Consider the following 21,669-nt stretch of genomic DNA (forward strand, 5'->3'; position numbering starts at 1 on the left):
ACTAAACTGGAGATAATCCAGATTTCAACCAAAAGGAAAGAAACAGTAACAACAATAAAATCCAAACGGTACTAAAAATTGAACTAACTTAACTCATAATGGTGACCAAGAATAACAGCTATATTTAACCTGCATTTTTGAAAAGGGAATCAGGAAAGTTTACATATAAGTCATATCTGACCCAGTTCAAAAAAAATGCAAGACACCAAATCAGTTACAACTCCTTAGAAAATCTCACAGTCAAGAAATTAACCTCAGGGAATTTCATGCAGTTTGTAAGCTGGAATTCAAATGGAAAAATATCGACGACAAAAACAAAAACAAAAAAACAGAAATTTGATTTACCTCTACCAAGAAAGTGTAGTATGAGTCCTTGAGCCAAGAGCATCTGGCCAGTTCTCAATGTGCAGCCCCACCCACAGTCTGTTGTCAAAGCTGAGCCTTCTATTTGTGGGAATTCTTCCCTGTAGGTCAGCCATATTCTAGAAATGAAATCTTTACGAAATTCTTCTACATTTCCTGCAATTACGTGATCCGCTATTGTACATCCCGATCCTGCAGGTAACGTTTTATCTTCATCTAAAAAATAAACATATGGTCTAAGGAACCAGAGAAATGTCTATAACGGTAACAAACGTTATCATTACTGTCTTAAGATGTGAAGTACGGGGCCGGGCGCGGTGGCTCAGGCCTGTAATCCCAGCACTTTGGGAGGCCGAGGCGGGCAGATCACGAGGTCAGGAGATCGAGACCATCCTGGCTAACACGGTGAAACCCGGTCTCTACTAAAAATACAAAAAATTAGCCAGGCGTGGTGGCGGGCGCCTGTAGTCCCAGCTACTCGGGAGGCTGAGGCAGGAGAATGGTATGAACCCGGGAGGCGGAGCTTGCAGTGAGCCGAGATCGTGCCACTGCACTCTGGCCTGGGTGAAAGAGCAAGATTCCGTCTAAAAATAAATAAATAAATAAATAATAATTAAAAAAAGATGTGAAGTATGTCACAATCTTTCTAATCCTTTTTTACTAATTTTAAAAGATAAATCTTATTCTGCCTATGAAAATCAAGTTAGAATGAATGCTGAAATGTTTTACATACTATAGAGTTAACTAATATAAGGTATTATCAACAATACTCTTGTTATTAGTAATAATATCCTATATTCTATACATAATTAACTCTTTGAAGAGGGGACACAGACAAGGATGATATTAGATTTCTCACTGGAAACAAAAGAAGATAGTGCAGCAACGTCTTTACAGTAGTGAAGAAAAAAATCGTTAACTCAGAATCCTATATGCAGCAAAAACACCTTTCAAAAATAAAGGCAAAATAAAGACTTTTTCAGATACACAAAAGCTGGAAGAAGACATCACCAGCCGACCTGCATTAAAAGAAACCTTAGCCAGGTGTGGTGGCTCACATCTATAATCCCCAGCACTTTGGGAGGCTATAACAGGAAGATTCTGGCTGGGCACAGTGGCTTACGCATGTAATCTCAGCACTTTGGGAGGCTGAGCCAGATGGATCACTTGAGGTCAGGAGTTCAAGACCAGCCTGGACAACATGGTGAAACCCCATCTCTACTAAAAATACAAAAATTAGCCAGGCATGGTGGCAGGCACCTGTAGTCCCAGCTACTCGAGAGGCTGAGGCAAGGGAATTGTTTGAACTCGGGAGGCAGAGGTTGCAGTGAGCCAAGATCGTGCCACTGCACTACAGCCTGGGCAACATAGTGAGATCCTCATTTCTACAAAAAATAAAAAATTAGCCAGGTGCGGTGCAGATACTTGCAAGGCCAAAGTGTGAGGATGAGGATCACTTGAGCCAGGAGGTTCAGGCTGCACTGGGCCATGATTAAACCACTGGTCCAGATGGAAATACAGATTCACACAAAGGAATGAAGAAACCAAACATGATACCTTCTTTGAAGGGTATTTGACTATTTAAACCAAAATAATAGTAATTTACTATGGGGTGTATAACATGTTAAGTAAAATGTGTGGGGTGTATAACATATAAATAAGTAAAATGTACGACAACAATATCGTAAAGACCAAGAGGGAGAGGGTGAAGTATACTGTAAGGTTCTTGGTATATCACTTGAAGGCAGACTGTGATAAGTCAGAGATGTATACTATAAACCTTAAACCACTAAAATAACAATAAAAAGTTATAGCTAATAAGACAACAAAAGAGATAAAAGAGAATCATAAAAATACTCAATCCAAAAGCAGGTAGAAAGGGAGGAAAAGAGAACAAAAAAAAGATTTAACAAACAGAAAGCAAATAATGACATGATACATTTAAACCTAGCTTTATCAATAATTATATTAAAAGTAAATGGTTTAAACATATTTATTTATTTATTTAGTTTTAGTTTTTGAGAAAGAGTCTCGTTCTGTCACCCAGGCTGGAGTTCAGTGGTGCAATATTGGCTTACTGCAACCTCTGCCTCCAGGGTTAAAGCGATTCTTGTGCCTCAGCCTCCTGAGTAGCTGGGATTACACGCATGCACCACAACGCCAGGCTAATTTTTGTATTTTTGGTTGAGACGAGGTGTCTCCATGTTGGTCACGCTGTTCTCAAACACCCATCCTCAAGTAATCCACCTGCCTTGGACTCCCCAAGTGTTGGGATTATAGGCATTGAGAGCCACCGTGCCTGGCCCTAAACACCTTAATTTAAAAGGCAAAGATTATGAGATTGGATAAAAAAGCAAGACTCAGCTAGTACTTCCTATAAGAAACATATTTTAAACGTAAAGACACAAATAGATTAAGTGTAAAGGATGAAAAGAGATATACGATGCAACTTTAAGTGAAAGAAAGCTGAAGTGGCTATATTTTTTATTATTATTATACTTTAAGTTCAGGAATAAAAAGTGCAAAACATGCAGGTTTGTTACATAGGTATACATGTGCCATGGTGGTTTGCTGCATCCATCAACCTGTCATTGACATTAGGTATTTCGCCTCATGCTATCCCTCCCCTAGTCCCCCACCCACTGACAGGCCCCAGTGTGTGATGTTCCCCTCCTAGTCTCCATGTATTCTCATTGTTCAACTCCCACTTATGAGTGAGAACCTGCAGTGTTTGGTTTTCTGTTCCTGTGTTAGTCTGCTGAGAAGGATGGTTTGCAGCTTCATCCATGTCCCTGCAAAGGACATGACCTCATCTTTTGTTATGGCTGCATAGTATTCCATGGTGTATATGTGCCACATTTTCTTTATCCAGTCTATCACTGATGGGCATTTGGGTTGGTTCCAAGTCTTTGCTATTGTGAATAGTGCCACAATAAACATACATGTGCATGTGTATTTATAGTAGAATGATTTATAATCCTTTGGGTATATACCCAGTAATAGGAGTGCTGGGTCAAATGGTATTTCTGGTTCTAGATCTTTGAGGAATCGCCACACTGTCTTCCACAATGGTTGAACTCCCTTTACACTCCCATCAACAGTGTAAAAACGTTCCTATTTCTCCACATCCTCTCCAGCATCTGTTGTTTCCTGACTTTTTATGATCGCCATTCTAACTGGTGTGAGATGGTATCTCATTGTGGTTTTGATTGCATTTCTCTAATGACCAGTGATAATGAGCTTTTTTCCATATATTTGTTGGTTGCATAAATGTCTTCTTTTGAGAAGTGTCTATTCACATCCTTCACCCACTTTTTGATGGGATTGTTTTTTTCTTGTAAATTTGTTTAAGTTCTTTGTAGATTCTGGATATTAGTCCTTTGTCAGATGGAGAAATCGCAAAAATTTTCTCCCATTCTGTAGGTTGCCTGTTCACTCTGATGATAGTTTCTTTTGCTGTGCAGAAGCTCTTCAGTTTAATTAGATCCCATCTGTAATTTTGGCTTTGGTTACCATTGCTTTTGGTGTTATAGACATGAAGTCCTTGCCCATGCCTATGTCCTGAATGGTATTGCCTAGGTTTTCTTCTAGGGTTTTTATGGTTTTAGGTCTTAGTTTAAGTCTTTCATCCATCTTGAGTTAATTTTTGTATAAGGTGTAAGGAAGTATTCCAGTTTCAGTTTTCTGCATATGGCTAGCCAGTTTTCCCAACACCATTTATTAAATAGGGAATCCTTTCCCCATTTCTTGTTTTTGTCAGGTTTGTCAAGGATCAGATGGTTGTAGATGTGTGGTGCTATTTCTGAGGCCTCTGTTCTGTTCCATTGGTCTATATACCTGTTTTGATTACTGTAGCCTTGTAGTATAGTTTGAAGTCAGGTAGTGTGATGCCTCCAGCTTTGTTCTTTTTGCTTAGGATTGTCTTGGCTATGTGAGCTCTTTTTTGGTTCCATATGAACTTTAAGGTAGTTTTTTCCAATTCCATGAAGAAAGTCAATGGTAGCTTGATGGGGATAGCATTGAATCTATAAATTACTTTGGGCAGTATGGCCATTTTCATGATATTGATTCTTCCTATCCATGAGCATGGAATGTTTTTCCATTTGTTTGTGTCCTCTCTTATTCCCTTGAGCAGTGGTTTCTAGTTCTCCTTGAAGAGGTCCTTCACATCCCTTGTAAGTTGGATTCCTAAGTATTTTATTGTCTTCATAGCAATTGTGAATGGGAGTTCACTCATGATTTGGCTCTCTGTTTGTCTATTACTGGTGTATAGGAATGCTTGTGATTTTTGCACATTGATTTTGTATCCTGAGGCTTTGCTGAAGCTGCTTATCAGCATAAGGAGGTTTTGGGCTGAGACAACAGGGTTTTCTAAATATACAATCATGTCATCTGCAAAAAGAGATAATTTGACTTGCTCTCTTCCTATTTGAATACTCCTTATTGCTTTCTCTTGCCTGATTTCCCTGGCCAGAACTTCCAATACTATGTTGAATAGGAGTGGTGAGAGAGGGCATCCTTGTCTTGTGCCAGTTTTCAAAGGGAATGCTTCCAGCTCTTGCCCATTCAGTATGGGCAAAATATGGGTTTGTCATAAATAGCTCTTATTATTTTGAGATACATTCCATCAATACTTAGTTTACTGAGAGATTTTACTATGAAGCAGTTTTGAATTTTATCGATGGTCTTTTCTGCATCTATTGAGATAATCATGTGGTTTTTGTCATTGGTTCTGTTTACATGATGGATTACGTTTATTGATTTGCGTATGTTGAACCAGCCTTGCATCCCAGGGATGAAGTCAACGTGATCGTGGTGCATAAGCTTTTTGATGTGCTGCTGGATTTGGTTTGCCAGTATTTTATTGAGGATTTTCGCATCGATGTTATCAGGGATATTGGCCTGAACTTTTCTTTTTTTGTTGTGTGTCTGTGAAGTGGCTACATTAATATCAGACAAAATCGACTTCAGACCAAAGAATATCACCAAGAATAAAGAAGGTCATTTCATAACTACTAAGGAGTCAATTCATTAAGAAACAATAATAATTCTAAATGTTTATGTACCTAACAACAGTTTCAAAATACAGTTAGTCCTCACTTAATGTTGTCAATAGGTTCTCAGAAACTATGACTTTAAGCAAAATGATGTACAATAAAATCAATTTTTTTCTCATTGTTATAACGAAATGAAGTTGAACAAAAGGATGTTGAGGACCCGCTGTACATCGTTTCACTTAAAGTTGCAGTTTCCAAGAACCTATCTATGACGTTAAGTAGGAATTACTATAAAGGAAGCAAAAACTGATAGAACTTCAGGAAGAAATAGACAAATCCACAATGATAGATGTTAAATCATTTTGGTCCCTGAGATACAACGGGTATACCAGAGATAGCCCTAAATTCTAATTTTTAATTAATGGCTCTTAGGCCCATCATGTCCTGGTCATCTAAGAGAAACCCTGAAAAAATCCTAGCCAGGTGATAGCATGCAATCTGTGGAAAGATGAGGCTTATTAAAAATAAAATAAATTCTTACTTGTTTTCTTCATAGACAGTTCACAGAGAAATTGTAAGAAATTTTTTTTACTTTTGGTATTCGGTCTAGATAATACAAGGAGGGCCATTTGGATTTATATACCATATACCTCGACATAACAGTGCACAGCATGATATAATGAGAAGGAAAAACTGCATAATACAAGGAAATAAGTTTGTAGCTCAGAAAGGTAGGAAGATAAGTTTAAAAGCTTGATAAATCAGGACAGATTCAGCATTGTTAAAATAATCTAATTTTTGCAACCATGTTCTAATATTACTAGAAATTAAATAATAGAGACAGAATCAAGTTTAAGAATCTTGTATTAAATTCTTATGAATAAATTCATTGTAGATGACTCGGAGGGTAGTAGTGATATAAAACCACCATGGCTGAAAGCTGCTACCTTCTAAGCACTTAGACTTGTGAGATATCAGAATGTCAATGCCTTCAAACAGAAAGGAAACTGAAACAAATGAACGAAACTATCAGATAAATGCCACAGAAAATGAGAGATGAGTGGCTCCAGCTAAAGTAATTTCACTAAAATCCTTAGCAAAACAAAAGTAACTATTAAAAAATTCTTTATGACAGAAAAGGAGATATTAAAGAATCAAGAATTTAAGTGGGAATATGATCCAGTTAGAAATAGATTTCAAATATTAATTTGAATTCATGCCTTTATAAGACAGACACTGAAAACATTTATCAGTTCTAGCTTGTCCACTGAAAAGGCCTGGGTCAATATCATCCCCACAAAGCACCTTTGCACTCAGATTATGGTCTCTAACCCTTTTTCTTCTAAAGAAAAAAAAAAAATGGGAAATTGCTAGCTTCCTATCTGATACTGAAAAGTATAAAGTGGGTCTGAACGTGTGGTTTGAAAGAAAACAAGATGTTTCCTAAGATTAATGTGGTTTTGTTGAAAGATACAGAAGCAAATCTCAAAGGACCTTCCATTGGCCAATGTCACGACAATTTGAGCATCAAAAGATTATTGGTTGAGATCAACCAACATACAGTAAATGTGAAAAGCCATTAAGTCTGTAATGACAAAAAGAAAATGTTAGCATTAAAATATCTTAAATGAGGTGAAGAGAATGTTATATTTCTGTTGAGGCAACAAAGAAAGTCTTGACAAGGCAGGGCAGTAAACTCTAGACATGTGTTAAGAACTAGAAATTCACCAAAGTGAATATTTTTCTAATTATTTAATGTCTCTCATCTGTTGGACTGTAAGTTTCTTGAGAGTAAAGACTGTGTGTTTCATACTTTTAGCAGCAACCCCAGTGCCTGGCACATAGTAACCTCTCAATAAATAATTGTGGAATGAATGAATAACTTTATTCATCTAATCCTCTTCTTGTGAATACTTGTTTCCAACTTTTTATTAAAGCGACAATAAAATTCTTGTACATGTGTTTTCCACACATATGGAGAACTTCTCTGTAAATACTTAAGCATCTTAGAAATGCTGGGTCATAAGTTAAACATATTCTCTATTTTTCTAGATACTCTCAAATTTCTCACAAACGGGTTAGACCAATTTACCCTCCCACCAGCAGTGTTTCAGTTCCTATTTCTTCATACCCTTGCTAACACTTGATATCATCAAACCTTCAAATTTGTGTATATTATATCTGATAAGTAAGAATAGTATCTCATTTTATTTTGCATTCCCTTTATTACCAGAATATGCATTTTCTTGTATTTGGCCATTCAAGTTTCTAATTAAACAGCACCTCTTCACAATCTTGGCTCATTTTTCTTGGGTTGTTCAAGTTTTTCATATTCATTGCATATTCATTTGTGGTTCTTTATTATTTTGGAGACTAATCTTTCCTGATACATCTTCACACATGCACATATATATACATATATGTATATATGGATACATTATATATATAAAATAATATATAAATATATAATAATATATATTATATATATTATATTATATATTATATTAAGTGGTATATTATATAATTATACATTATAATTATATTATATATACATTATAATTATATTATATAATTATAATTGTAGACTATTATATATTATATACACTATATATGTCTATATGTATTTATATATACATGTGTATACATAAGTATTTTTAAATATACGTGTGTTTATATACACATATGTATATAAACATATATATACATTTACTATAATGTACATATATTTATTATATATGTATATTTATACATATTTGTATAAATATGTGGATATTTTTAATTTTATCTGGTCAAACTGATTAATATTTCCCTTTTATAGACTGTGTTTTATAGTTTATACAAGTTCTTCTTGGCTGGCACGGTGGCTCAAGCTTGTAATCCTGGTCCTTTGGGAGGCTAAGACAGGAGGACCACTTGAGCCAAGGAGTTTGAGACAACCCTGGACAACATAGGGAGACCCTGTCTCTACAAAAAATAAAAATAAAAAATTAACTGGGTGTGGTGGCACACACCTGTGGTCCCAGCTACTTGGGAGGCTGAGGTGGGAGGATCATTTGAGCCCAGGGAGGTCAAGGCTGCAGTGAGCCATGATTGTGACATTGTTGCACTCCAGCCTGGGCAACAGAGCAAGACACTGCCTCAGAATATAAAAAATAACTATTCATTCTATAAAACAATGCAATTTAGTTTTAGCACATATCATGTAGCCACAGCAAATAGCACATATCACAGCGTCAGTAAATGTAGACTAGCTGCTGTTAATATGACTGCTTTTACTTTTCTATTCATACCACTCTAGTAAAAATGCTCTCTCAAAAGTCATCAGTAATTTCTCATTGCCAGACCCTACACCCTCTACTCAGGCTATTTCCTGCTCTATCTCTTTTAAGCATTTATACACTTTGTACAACCCCCTTTTTCTGCAAATGTCTTTCCTTTGGTTTCTACAGTAGTATACTATTATGAATTTTATGCTATATATTGCCTTTCCTTTCTTAGTTTAATTCACTGATCCTTCTTCTTTAGTATATCCTTAAAGATAGATATTTTCCACCTATACTTTCCATCAATGTGATCTTATCTACTGGCCTTAAATGCCACCTTGCCCACCTTGCTGAAAAAAAAAAAAAAAAAATCTAACAAATCAATATGTCTATCCTTCACTTCCACACAGCCTTCCTCAAATAACACATATCCGAATTTAAATTATCTTCCCCCTAAAATTCAGGCTTCCTCTAGTACACCACTTTTGGTTACCAACACTATCATCCAAGATGGAGATATTTAAATCTTTGTTTCTTCTCTGTCTCTGAAGACCCCAAATCCAATCATCTGCCAGATGCTGTTGATCCTACCTTAAAATATCTCAAATCCATCCTCTCTTTTCCACATCCACTGCCCTATATCAAAATTATCATGTCCTGTCTACTGACTTTCAATTCTTTTACATTACCATCAGTTATCTTTCTAAAGCATGAAGTGGAAAAACACTTCCTTTTAGTCTACATTCAACACTTCACTACTGACACCAAATGTGTGAAGGTTCTTCCCACACCAACCGATTTTCCAACTCTCCAGACACCAATCGGGAATCCTATACTTCGATTATGAACTAACTACCTGAAGTTAGCACAGACCCCAGAGGTTAAGGGCTGTCCCATAAGATCAATCTCCACTTCAGATGCCAATCATCAGAAGTAGGTTCCAGATTACCCATACTTCCGTCCCACTTGGCTACAAATCAGCAGTTCCCACTATCCCCTCCTCAGGTTTGGTAATTTGCTGTGATGACTCACAGAACTCAAGGAAACACTTGGTTATATTTCGCCATTTATTACAGAGGATATTATAAAGAATACAGATGAAGAGGTACACAGAGAAAGGTCTAGAAGGGTCCCAAGCACAGGAGCTTCTGCTCCCATGAAGTTGTTAGGAGTTGAAGGAGTGCGTTACCCTCCCAGGAGGTGGATGTGTTCACCAATCCAGAAGCTCTCCATATCCCGTATTTTAGGGATTCTTATGGAGGCTTCATCACATAGGCATGATAAATTATCAACTCAATCTCCTCTTCCCTTCCCCAGAGGATTGAGAATGGGGCTGAAAGTTCCAAGCTTCTAATCATGGCTTGGTCTTTCTGGTGACAAGATGCCATCCAGAAACCCACAGAGTCACCTCATTAGAACAAAAGATCATTCTAATCACCCAGGAAATTCCAAGGGATTTAGGAGCTCCATAGGAGACACTCCCATCACCCCCATCACTCAGCAAATTGTAAGAGTTTTACCAACTGTGTTAGGAACTGGGATCAAAGACCAAACACTAGAACAAAAGACGTTCCTAGCACCCCTACCACTCAGGATATTATAAGAGTTTTCAGAGCTCTGAGTCAGGAACAGAGGGCAGAAACTAATATATATAATTCCTATGATTTCACAAGCATATATTCAGTTATGATTTTGATGTGCTCCTTCTGGGCATGATCCATGTCCTAGCCAGCATGTTTTCAACAAATGATTACCAAAAATAATTAAATGAAATTTTTCATTTCATTGCTCAAAAATAATCATTGTAATTAAGAAGCCAGCTGGGTACCCCATCTCCTACCTCTGAAAACTTACTAAGTTGTTTGAACCAAAAATGATATGACACGTAGAAGGCAAAGCTAGCCCTAAGGTTTCTGCTAATTCTTCACAGCTTAAGGTTTCATGGTCCTATGTGCTTCTAGCTCTTGCAATGATAATGTGTTGTTTTTTTCATCCCAGATGCCAAATTTCACCTTTTTCCAGAAAAATTCCTCTTACATCAAGTATTTCATGAGCTTAATTGACTTTACTGAAGATCAGGGACAATAACGAGGAAACCTCTCAGTGGACATACACCCTCCGGCTGCCTTTCTGGCTCTCTCTCTTTTCTTATCCCCTCCTCCCACACCTTTCTCCTTTCCTATATCCCCAATCCTACTCCAGAAAAGAAGTCTTCTATTTCCCTCATTCATAGCTTCTTTATCATTTACTTTTCATCTCTTGATTTTTCAAAGTATTTCTTCCAAAAAAAATATATATATATATAATGCTATCCTAAGAATAATTCTAATAAATTTTTAATTTTTGAAATCATAAATAATATCACTTAAAATGCTTATATGCATCAGACATATAGATATAAATCCACTCTCAACCATATGTATTGCTGTGGTTGTCCTCTGCCCCCCACAAAAAAAAAAAAATGACCTAACTCTTTAGCACAGCACTCAAGATTTCCTCTATAATTTGGTCCTTTTCAGAATTATCTCCTACCATAGCTAAACTGGACATCTCTCTGTCTCCTAAATATGCCCTTTAATATCTCACTGCTATTGCTTTCATCATGCCATTCTATTTACCTAAAATGCATTCCTTCTTTATCAAATTCCTACTTATCCTTCAAGACTGTTGTAAGGACTCAATGAGTTAATACATGTAAATTATTTAGAATACCACTTGGCACATTATAAATGCTCAATAAATGTCAGCTGTTACTACTACAAGCCATTTACAAGGTTTTAGAAAATTGCTAATAAATGATATACCAAAATAGGTCAACCAAAAATGAAAAGCGATGATAACAACATACTGTAACACATACTCATTCTCTCTCTTTCTCACACACAAAACACAAAACCAAGCAAGGATGTATATTTAAAAGAACGCCAGTACTAGAGACATAGTCTTGGTTTAAATTTCAGCTCTGCCATTTAATACCCATGTGACTCTGGACAAATTATTTAACTTCTCAAATTTCCTGCCTTCACATTCACAAGATGAGAATACCTGAATCTACCTTGTAGGTTTGTTGTGAGAATTAAAGATATTTCCTAAAGAGCCCAGCATGGTGCCTGGCACCCAATGAGTGACATGAATTATTAAAAGAAAATATAAGAAAATTATTTAAAGAATTAGTATACGTAGAAATTCAAAACCATCAAGTAAAGTCAATTTCAGATACTGAAACATCCTTAAGAATTAAAAAAATTATGATTTTTAGATTAACTAAGGTGACACTTTTAATTATCAGAGAATGTGACAAACAATATTAACATATCAATTCAAATAATATTTACTTAGTACTCATACTATAAGTCCAAAATTATGGGGATATAACAAAAGATGACAAGGTCCTTATCCTCAAGTAGTTAACAGGAAACCCAAACAACATAGTAATATATTATGGCCTATAAGAAATACAAATTCCTTCCTTCCTCCCTCCCTGCCTTCCTTCCGGACGGTCTCCCTCTGTTGCCCAGGCTGGAGTGCAGCGGCATAATCTCGGCTCACTGCGATCTCCCTGCCTCGGGCTCCCATAATTCTCCTGCCTCGGCCTGCCAAATACCTGGCACTGCAGGCGCACACCACCACACCTGGCTGGTTTTTGTATTTTTGGTGGAGACGGGGTTTCGCCGTGTTGGCCAGACTGGTCTCCAACTCCTGACCTCCAGTGATCTGCCCACCTCGGCCTCCCGAAGTGCTGGGATTACAGACAGAGTCTCACTCACTCAATGCTCAGTGTTGCCCAGGATGGAGTGCAGTGGCGTGATCTCGGCTCGCTACAACCTCCACCTCCCAGCCGCCTGCCTTGGCCTCCCAAAGTGCTAAGATTACAGCCTCTGCCCGGCCACCACGCCATCTCGGAAGTGAGGAGCGTCTCTGCCTGACCGCCCGTCGTCTGGGATGTGAGGAGCGCCTCTGCCCGGCCGCCCCGTCTGGGAAGTGAGGAGCGCCTCTGCCCGGCCGCCCATCGTCTGGGATGTGAGGAGTGCCTCTGCCCGGCCGCCACCCCATCTAGGAAGTGAGGCACGCCTCTGCCCGGCCGCCCCATCTGGGACGTGAGGAGCGCCTCTGCCCGGCCGCCCCGTCTGGGATGTGAGGAGTGCCTCTGCCCGGCCGCCCCGTCTGGGAAGTGAGGAGTGCCTCTGCCTGGCCGCTGTGCAACCTTCCAAGTGTGAAGTAACAGCCTTTGTTGTAGAATGAATGAAGACACTGGCACTGATTATATAACACCTTGGCAGCTATCTCAAGTCGTTGATGGTGGAGGTATTGGAATTATAAAAGAAAGCAAACACACAGATTTGACTAAAGGCGATTTTGTGACTTCTTTCTATTGGCCCTGGCAAACCAAGGTTATTCTGGATGGAAATAGCCTTGAAAAGGTGATATATATATGAATGCATCTGATTTTTTTCCCCGTATAATTCTTACTTTGTGCATTTGATATTCAGTTGTGTTTGTAATCACGGAAAAATAAAAGCATATATAAAAAAAAGAAATACAAATACTTAAAAGAAATATTGCAAAAGTAGATTAATCTAGAAATAAAATAATAAAAAGTTACATGATGATTTCTACAAAAATTTTTAAATGGTTTACAAATTTTGTACTTACCTTCATATTTAAAATGGTAACATTTTCCAAGCAATAATACAGGAGAATTTCTACTAAAATACGTCTTTGTTTTCAACACCCAACCTAGCAAAAAAAAAAAAAAAAAAAGAAAAGAAAATGTTTTGTAATTAAAAGATTTCAGACTAAAAGTCTAGTAGCATTTTCTTTTATTTAATTTCAAACTATCGATTATTATTTATGGATGTGTATTTTTGGCAACAGTTGCAAAATACAATATTTGGACAATGAACTGGAAATAAAGGCAATTTATGCTAGTTTCAAATAAAGAATTTTAAACACACTTTTAAAACTATGCAATTAAAGGACATAAGAAAGAAAAAATTTTAATTTATTTTCAGATACCTCACAATGGTCTTTATCAAGTTCTCACAATGTTCTTATGGTACATAATTTAAACTGCCAATTGTGTTTTTCCTGAATTTGCGTTATCAAGGGGTTTTACTGAATTCTGTTTTCACACTTATTTTATGAATATGAGCTTTTTTCCTGTTGAAGCTGGTTCTGCCCAAGTACTTCTCCATCTTAGGTGGGCTTCAAAAATAGCCATATACTCCTTATTAGATTTTTTTGCAAATCAAAAGGAACTAGGTTAAAAATAATATCTAAGAGAAAAATCAGAGGTATCAGTGCATGAACTTTACAGTCTGTTTTGTGTGGGAAGAGGCCTATTTTGCTTATTTCCTGGCACAGAGATGAGGCTGCCTGAAATTGTATCTGAAAAGCCAAGGTATTATCATCACCTGAATAAATTCTATATGCTTTACAATGCTAAAAAAAAAAAAAAATTACATAAGACATGAGGATATTAATATACTCTAGCAACTTTAAAAAAAAGGAAAAAAGGCCAGGCCCAGTGGCTCACGCCTGTAATCCCAGCACTTTGGGAGGCCAAGGCGGGCGGATCATGAGGTCAAGAGTTCAAGACCAGTCTGACCAACATGGTGAAACACAATCTCTACTAAAAATACAATAAAAATTAGCCAGGTGTGGTAGTGTGCACCTGTAGTCCCAGCTACTCAGGAGGCTGAGGCAGGAGAATCACTTGAACCTGGGAGGCAAAGGTTGCAGTGAGCTGAGATTGCACCACTGCACTCCAGCCTGTGTGACAGAGCGAGACTAAGCCTCAAAAAAAAGAAAAAAGGAGACCACATCGTATGCTTGAGTTTCTAAGCAATGTTTATGATGATACTTGGCTCTTTCTTCAGGAGATATTTTTAACTACCTTCCTTATAGAAATATTTCATTCAAAGTAAAGTATGCCATTTATTCTCAAGAAATTGTCAGTGACTTAAGAGGGAAAATGATAAATATTGCCAAATATTTCTTTGGATTTATACAATTTTTAAAACATGATACTTACTATATTTCATGTTGTTCCAAGCAGATATAAATTTGGTTTTTAGCTTGTCAACTTCATCTGTTCCTGTAGCCTCCATATTCAAATTCTAAAGGAAAAGCCATCACTTGATTGCATTCTTCTGTAGAGTTTAATCTTTTCTACTGACTTTAAAAATTAAGGAAAAAATCAGTAATTACAACATATATGGTTACATGGAGCAATACCTGTTAAAGTTACTTAAGTGATTAAATACAATTTGAACTGGAAATGAACAAAACAATTTCTCTTTTTACAGTCAGAAATAAACAGAAAACCAATTTCTCATTTTACAAACAGAAATCTTATAGAATAAGATATTCTATATTTTAATTACAAAAAACCTTTACTAACAAACATACAACAATAAACCTATCATGCAAAACCAAGCAATAATCTCCCCCAACTGCTCACAATTGAATACAATAAATCAATTTAATAACACAGCTCTGCTCTGGCGCATTGGCGCAAGTGAGAATATCCAAGATTTGTTTTTATCTGTAATTAAAGAAGGTGATTTGAAATCTTATAAAAAATCTTGACTATCTTCAGAATGGAAGCTTCCACTTATATTGATTAGTCACTACTTTCACATAAAGTCTAATTATTTTGTTTTGTTTTTTAAATAAGACGTTTCCTTCCTATCTCCATACTGCAGCACTTAAAAAAATAGAACGGCTTAAATTTATAATGGAAAATGTTGTCTTACTTTAAAATAGAATAAATGTAGCTCATAAGTGTTTGTTTTATTACTGACTTCAGGGAAAATTGAGATGTGTGATACAATCTCAAAAGGAACAAATTATAACTGAAAATGCTTGTGCTTATTTGCAATAATTCACAGACAGTTTACTTTTCAAGAAAAGAATGCTGCACAGAACATTACCCTTTTAGATTAGAGGTATCTACTCAAAACTATTGATACATTCATTTCTCTAACAATAGACATTCCATTTTATAATATGTATTAAAAGTTACCAATTATACATCATAGTTCTGAGCCAGGGGAAAGCATGGTCTATTGGAAGAACTTAAAAAGTCAATGTGACTAGAAAACAGAAAAGTCTAAAAAAGTGGCATGAGATGTCTAAAAAAGTGTCATGAGATGAGGCTATAGGGTTATATAGATGCCAAAGCACAAACGGCCTTGTAGACCAGGTTAAAATTTTTGTTCTTTATCCTAAGAGCAATTTGTTTCAAACAGGAATATCATAACCAGATTCAGTAGGTTTGTTTTACTTCAATAGCAGCATGGAGAAGAACATGGAAAGGAACAAGAGTAGATAATGAGTTTACTACTACAGGTTGAGTATCCCTTATCCAAAATGCTTGGGACTGGAAGTGTTTGGATTTCTTTTTTTTTTTTTAATATTTGCATTATGTATACTTACTAGTTGAGGATCGTTAATCTGAAAATCCAAAATCCAAAATGCTCCAATGAGCATTTCCTTTGAGCATCATGTTGGCACTCAAAAGGTTACAGATCCCGGAAAATTTCAGATTTCTGATTTTCGGATTAAGGATGCTCAACCTGTATTATACAGGACTAGGAGATGACAGCTTGGACTGGAGCAGTGAAGATGGAGAAATGGACATCTGAGGAAACATGTAGAAAATTCAGTAAGTCTTGGTGACACAATGGATATGGAAGGTAAAGAACAGGGATATGCCAAAGATATACCCAGGCTTTGGTCTGTGAAACTAAATAGATGGTGCCAATCACTGAGATAGGAAACATCAGGAGAGGGAGAGGTTAGAGGGAGAAGATTATGAATTTGATTTGAGATACATGGTATTTAAGATGTCTGATGTCTCTGAGAAACACAAGCAGAGAGTAGTTCTTTTCTTTTTTTTTTGGAGACGGAGTCTTGCTCTGTCCCCCAAACTGGAGTGCAGTGGCGTAATCTCGGCTCACTGCAAGCTCCACCTCCCGGGTTCATGCCATTCTCCTGCCTCAGCCTCCCAAGTAACTGGGATTCCAGGTGCCTGCCACCACATCCGGCTAATTTTTTGTATTTTTAGTAGAGACGGGTTTTCACCGTGTTAGCCAGGATGGTCTTGATCTCCTGACCTCGTGATCCGCCCGCCTCGGCCTCCCAAAGTGCTGGGATTACAGGCGTGAGCCACTGCGCCAGCCTTCTTTTTTATTTTTTTTTAAGATGGAGTCTCGCTCTGTCGCCCAGGCTGGAGTACAGTGGCAACATCTCGGCTCACTGCAATCTCTGCCTCCCAGCAGGCTGGTCTTGAACTCCTGATCTCGTGATCCACCCACCTTGGCCTCCCAAAGTGCTGGAATTACAGGCGCGAGCCACCGCGCCCTGCCATTCTTTTCTTTAATCATTAGACAAATTATTGCCAGGCACTGTTCTAGGCACTGCAGGTACAGCTGAGAACAAAGGCAATGAAATACCTGCTCTCTTGGAACTTACACTCCAGATATATTCTCGGGATGTCAATTAAATAGGCAGTTGGATATATAGATCTGGAGCTCAAAGGAGAGGTCTGGGCTAGGCATATTAATTTGAGAACTGCTGACGTATAAATGAGAATGAAAGCTATAAACACATTCCTCAAGGACTCTGTTTTTTTGTTTATACCCCTAGCACTTGGCATAGTTCCTGGTACTTAAGGATGATATTTAAGGCCCTTCATGAAATAACCTCTGCCTACTTACTCAGTTTCCTCTTTTACTACTTCACATGCAGCATATGCTGAAACCACATTTAATATTAATATCAAAGCTTCCTGAACTTGGTATGTTATCTGGTACCTCATGCCTTTCTTTGCATCTGTTCCCTCTACCTCAAGTGCCTTACTGCTCACCCTCACTGTATGACGAACTTACTATCATGGAGTCCCTGAAACCCAGCTTTGGTTTCAGTTTCTCTGGTAAGACTGGTAAGATTTCCTGACTGCCTTCTCTAAACTTTAAACTAAGATAGGTGTCCTCCTCTTAGTTCTCACAGGATCCTACATTTTCCTGTATCACCACATTCATTGCACTATATTGTAACTGACTGTTCTTAAATTCTGCCTGGCACAGAATTGGTTCTCAAAAATATTTATTAAAGGAATCAGTGAACTGATACGAAATATAGGTATATCACTAGCAGCACTCTCACCAGAATTAGAATTTTTTTTTAACTGACACTAGAATAAAGAAAAGGAAAGAAGAATTTTCCTCAAGAAAACTGCATACATAATTTAGCAAAATCTGGAAAAGCAAGAAAAGGAAAAGAGTTTATAAAATGTGTGAATTATATATAGTGCACCCACATGATGGATTAGGCACCCATTAAAAATGTCTCCTAAAATTGGGAAACACTATGCAGGATCTGAAACTTATGTGTCATATGACACAGGCAAGGGCAGGGACAGCGGAGGGGGAATGAAGGGAGTTAGAAAGTAAGAAAGAAGTATAGCAAAATGTTAAAAGTAGTTTCTCTGTGGTTATTTTTATACCACAGTTGCCCACATTTTCCAAATCTTATACAAAAACATTTATTATTTTTAGAATTTAAAAAAATTATTTTTAAAAAGCCACCAAGCTTGATCTTCTAGATCCAAAATTTTTAAATGAGAGTATGTGCATGCAGGTATCTTCTTTCTAAGTCTGAAAGAAAGAAGGCCACAGGGAAGACTTTTTGGTTCAGGCAGTTCCCATCACCAGCCATCCGGAATACTCTGGACAGTCCTCAGCAAGTGTGAAAACCAAGATGCCTTAAACTGGATGGGGAAAAAATGAAGACAGTGAGCAATTAGACATGTTATATGGGGAAGTCTGTATCTTAGATAATGACGCCTAAGTAAATACATAAGCAAGATAAGATGCTGTGACAAATCCATGGAGGCAGAGAGTAGAAGGATGGTTACCAGAGGCTAGGAAGGGTAATGAGAGGGTTGGGGAGAGGTGGGAATGGTTAATGGGTACAAAAAAAAAAAAAAGAATGAATGAATATGACCTAGTGTTTGATAGCACAACGGGGGATTATTGTCAATAATAATTTAATTGAACATTTAAAAATAACTAAAAGAGCATAATTTGATTGTTTGTAATACAAAGGATATATGCTTGAGGGAACGGATACCCTATTTTTCATGATGTAAGTATGACACATTTCATGTCTATATCAAAACATCTCACGTACCCCATAAATATATACACCTACTATGTACCCACAAAAATTAAAATTAAAAATTAAGATGCTGTGATAGATACAGAAATTAATGAAACAAATATTCTAACCTCAAAGGCACTTAGAGTGGAATAAATTGTTGAGTTGTTATTTCATTATTTTTGGCCAAAACTCCTGCTATGTAGCTACACTATTTACTCAGAGTAACTTTACCCCCAAACTTGAAACAATTGAAATGCCTTTGGAACACATCCTTAACTATTCTATGAAAATACTTTCATTATCATTGTTAGATAGAGTAGTTGAGAACGATAAAATTATTATCATAAGGTTAAGCTAAAGATGAGTTGTTGCTAGTTTAATAAATAATTCAGCATAGTTACTTTTCATATGACTAAAATTAAATTCCATTTTTCTGTAAAGATTGAAACCCACTGTATTTCTGTAACAAAAATTTAAATGGAGCCTGGTGTGGTGGCTCACACCTGCAATCCTCACACTTCGGGAAGCCGAAGGGGAGAACTGCTGGAGTGGAGTTTTCAAGACCAGCCTGGACAACATAGTGAGTTTTTCTCCCTATAAAATTAAAAATTAGCCAGACATGGTGGCGTGTGCCTACAGTCCCATCTACTGGTGAGGCTGGGGGATCACTTGAGCTGAGGAAGTCAGGGCCGCAGTAAGCGATGATTGTGCTACTGCACTCCAACCTGGACGACAGAACAAGATACTGCCTCAAAAATAAATAAATAGCCAGGAGCGGTGGCTCACGCCTATAATCCCAGCACTTTAGGAGGCCAAGGTGGGTGGATCACAAGGTCAGGGGTTCGAGACCAGCCTGACTAACATGGTGAAACACCATCTCTACTAAAAATACAAACATTAGCCAGGCATGGTGGTGCACGTCTGTAATCCCAGCTACTCAGGAGGCTAAGACAGGAGAATCACTTGAACCTGCGAGGCGGAGCTTGCAGTGAGCCAAGACTGTGCCACTGCACTCCAGCCTGGGCAACAGAGCAAGACTCTGTCTCCAAAAAAAAAATAAATATTAAAATGGCTGTTTCTAAAACTCTTAACTTTGGAGAAATCGGAGATTATTTTGAAAGATGATCCCTTGAGCCATGTTGGAAAGTATTACAAATTGAGACACTTTATAAAGGATAACCAAAAATTCCGATTGAAGAGGAGAGTTGCCTTACCACATATTAAAACACACTATAAAACTACAGTAAAGTTTAGTACTATTTAAATTTACTTTTCTTATTAGCACAGGATAACACTGAATAAAACATAATGGAGAGCACAAATATAAACCCAAGCATATTCAAGAATTTAGTACCTAATACGAAAAATAACTACACGAGTGAGAAAAGATGGCTAATTTAATAAATAATGCTAAAACAATAAGATAGACAGTTTTTAAAATAAAGCTAGATGACTACCTCAAGAAATGATGAATTCTAGATGAATCAAATATTTAAATACAAATGCAAACACATATGTGCACATATTTCAAGGAAACATAGATTTAAATTATTTTTTAAATCTTGGGGTAGAAAAGGCCTTTCTGGCTGGGCACGGTGGGCTCATGCCTGTAATCCCCACACTTTGGGAGGCCAAAGTGGGTGGATCACCTGAGGTCAGGAGTTCAAGACCTGCCCGGCCAACATGGTGAAACCTCGTCTCTACTAAAAATACAAAAAAGTTAGCCAGGCGTGGTGGCACGCGCCTGTAATCTCAGCTACTTGGGAGACTGAGGCAGAAGAATTGCTTCAACCCAGGAGGTGGAGGTTGCAGTGAGCTGAGATTGTGCTACTTCACTCCAGCCTGGACAACAGAGCAAGATTCTATCTCAAAAAAAAAAGGTTTTTCTAAGCATGGTATACAAAACCAGAAATCAGACAGGAAAATGTAATTAAATAAAAATGAAAACTTTGTAGAGAAAGAAGAAAAACAGTATAAGGTTGTTACAATCCAACAATAAGGAAAAAAGTTCAATACCAGTTACCAGTTACATAGATAAACAGTTAATGTCCTTAATATACCAAAAGGTCTTATAAATCGATAAGGAAAAACCTAAACAGAAAAAAAGGCAATTGGAAAAAGAAAAAGGCCATAAACATACAAAATATTTTCAACCTTACTAGACCTAAGAAATGTACATTAAATGAATTTTTTTCATCACAAGAGATCAAACTGCCAATCCTGAAAAAACAAGCATAATTAACAATAACATAACTATTTCTCAAATTATTAACTCATAAACAGTAACATAATTATTTCTCAAATTATTAACTCTGATGGCAGAGAATAGCATAGCCAGCACTAACAGACGTAAAATCATCTGCTGATGACTAAATTAAGGCATATACATATTATAATTATATAGATCTATATTTATCACTATAAAAAGATATCGAGGGCATAGAGTGAGAAAAAAAGGGGAACAGCATGAATATAACTTACGCATGTCGACACATAAATATCATATATGTATATACATATGCCCACACATGTACATATATACATAAAACAATGTCTAGAAGTTCATAATGTTAGTTTCTTTTTTTTTCTTTTTCCCCGAGACAGAGTCTTGCTCTGTTGCCCAGGCCAGAGTGCAATGGTGTGATCTCAGCTCACTGCAACCTCCATCTCCCAGTTTCAAGTAATTCTCCTGCATCAGCCTCGGGAGTAGCTGGGATTACAGGTATGTGCCACCATGCCCAGCTAATTTTTGTATTTTTAGTAGAGACGGGGTTTCACCATGTTGGCCAGACTGGTCTCGAACTCCTGACCTCAGGTGATTCGCCCGCGCTGGCCTCCCAAAATGCTAGGATTACAGGTGTGAGCCACTGCACCCAGCC

At 37.3% G+C, this 21,669-nt stretch overlaps 1 protein-coding gene across 6 annotated transcripts in view; it reads right to left on the reverse strand.

Annotated features, from left to right (window-relative positions):
- The window catches only part of ATG4C (autophagy related 4C cysteine peptidase), an 83,892-nt gene that overhangs the window by 49,223 nt on the left and 13,000 nt on the right, over nt 1-21,669 (reverse strand). For 5 of the 6 annotated variants that reach the window (XM_032136658.2, XM_032136657.2, XM_058430551.1 and 2 more), the window contains exons 2-4: nt 14,658-14,801; nt 13,277-13,360; nt 346-579 (exon numbers count right to left, since the gene is read on the reverse strand). In XM_032136658.2, the coding sequence (XP_031992549.1) occupies nt 346-579; nt 13,277-13,360; nt 14,658-14,733 (394 nt within the window). In that variant the 5' untranslated portion in view covers nt 14,734-14,801. Of the gene's footprint in view, nt 1-345; nt 580-13,276; nt 13,361-14,657; nt 14,802-16,063; nt 16,269-21,669 lie in introns of all 6 variants that reach the window. The other variant, XM_058430550.1, reaches the window with a different exon arrangement.

Source organism: Hylobates moloch, unplaced genomic scaffold (assembly GCF_009828535.3).
Source record: "Hylobates moloch isolate HMO894 unplaced genomic scaffold, HMol_V3 SCAFFOLD_18, whole genome shotgun sequence".
NCBI classification, from domain to species: Eukaryota; Metazoa; Chordata; class Mammalia; order Primates; family Hylobatidae; genus Hylobates; species Hylobates moloch.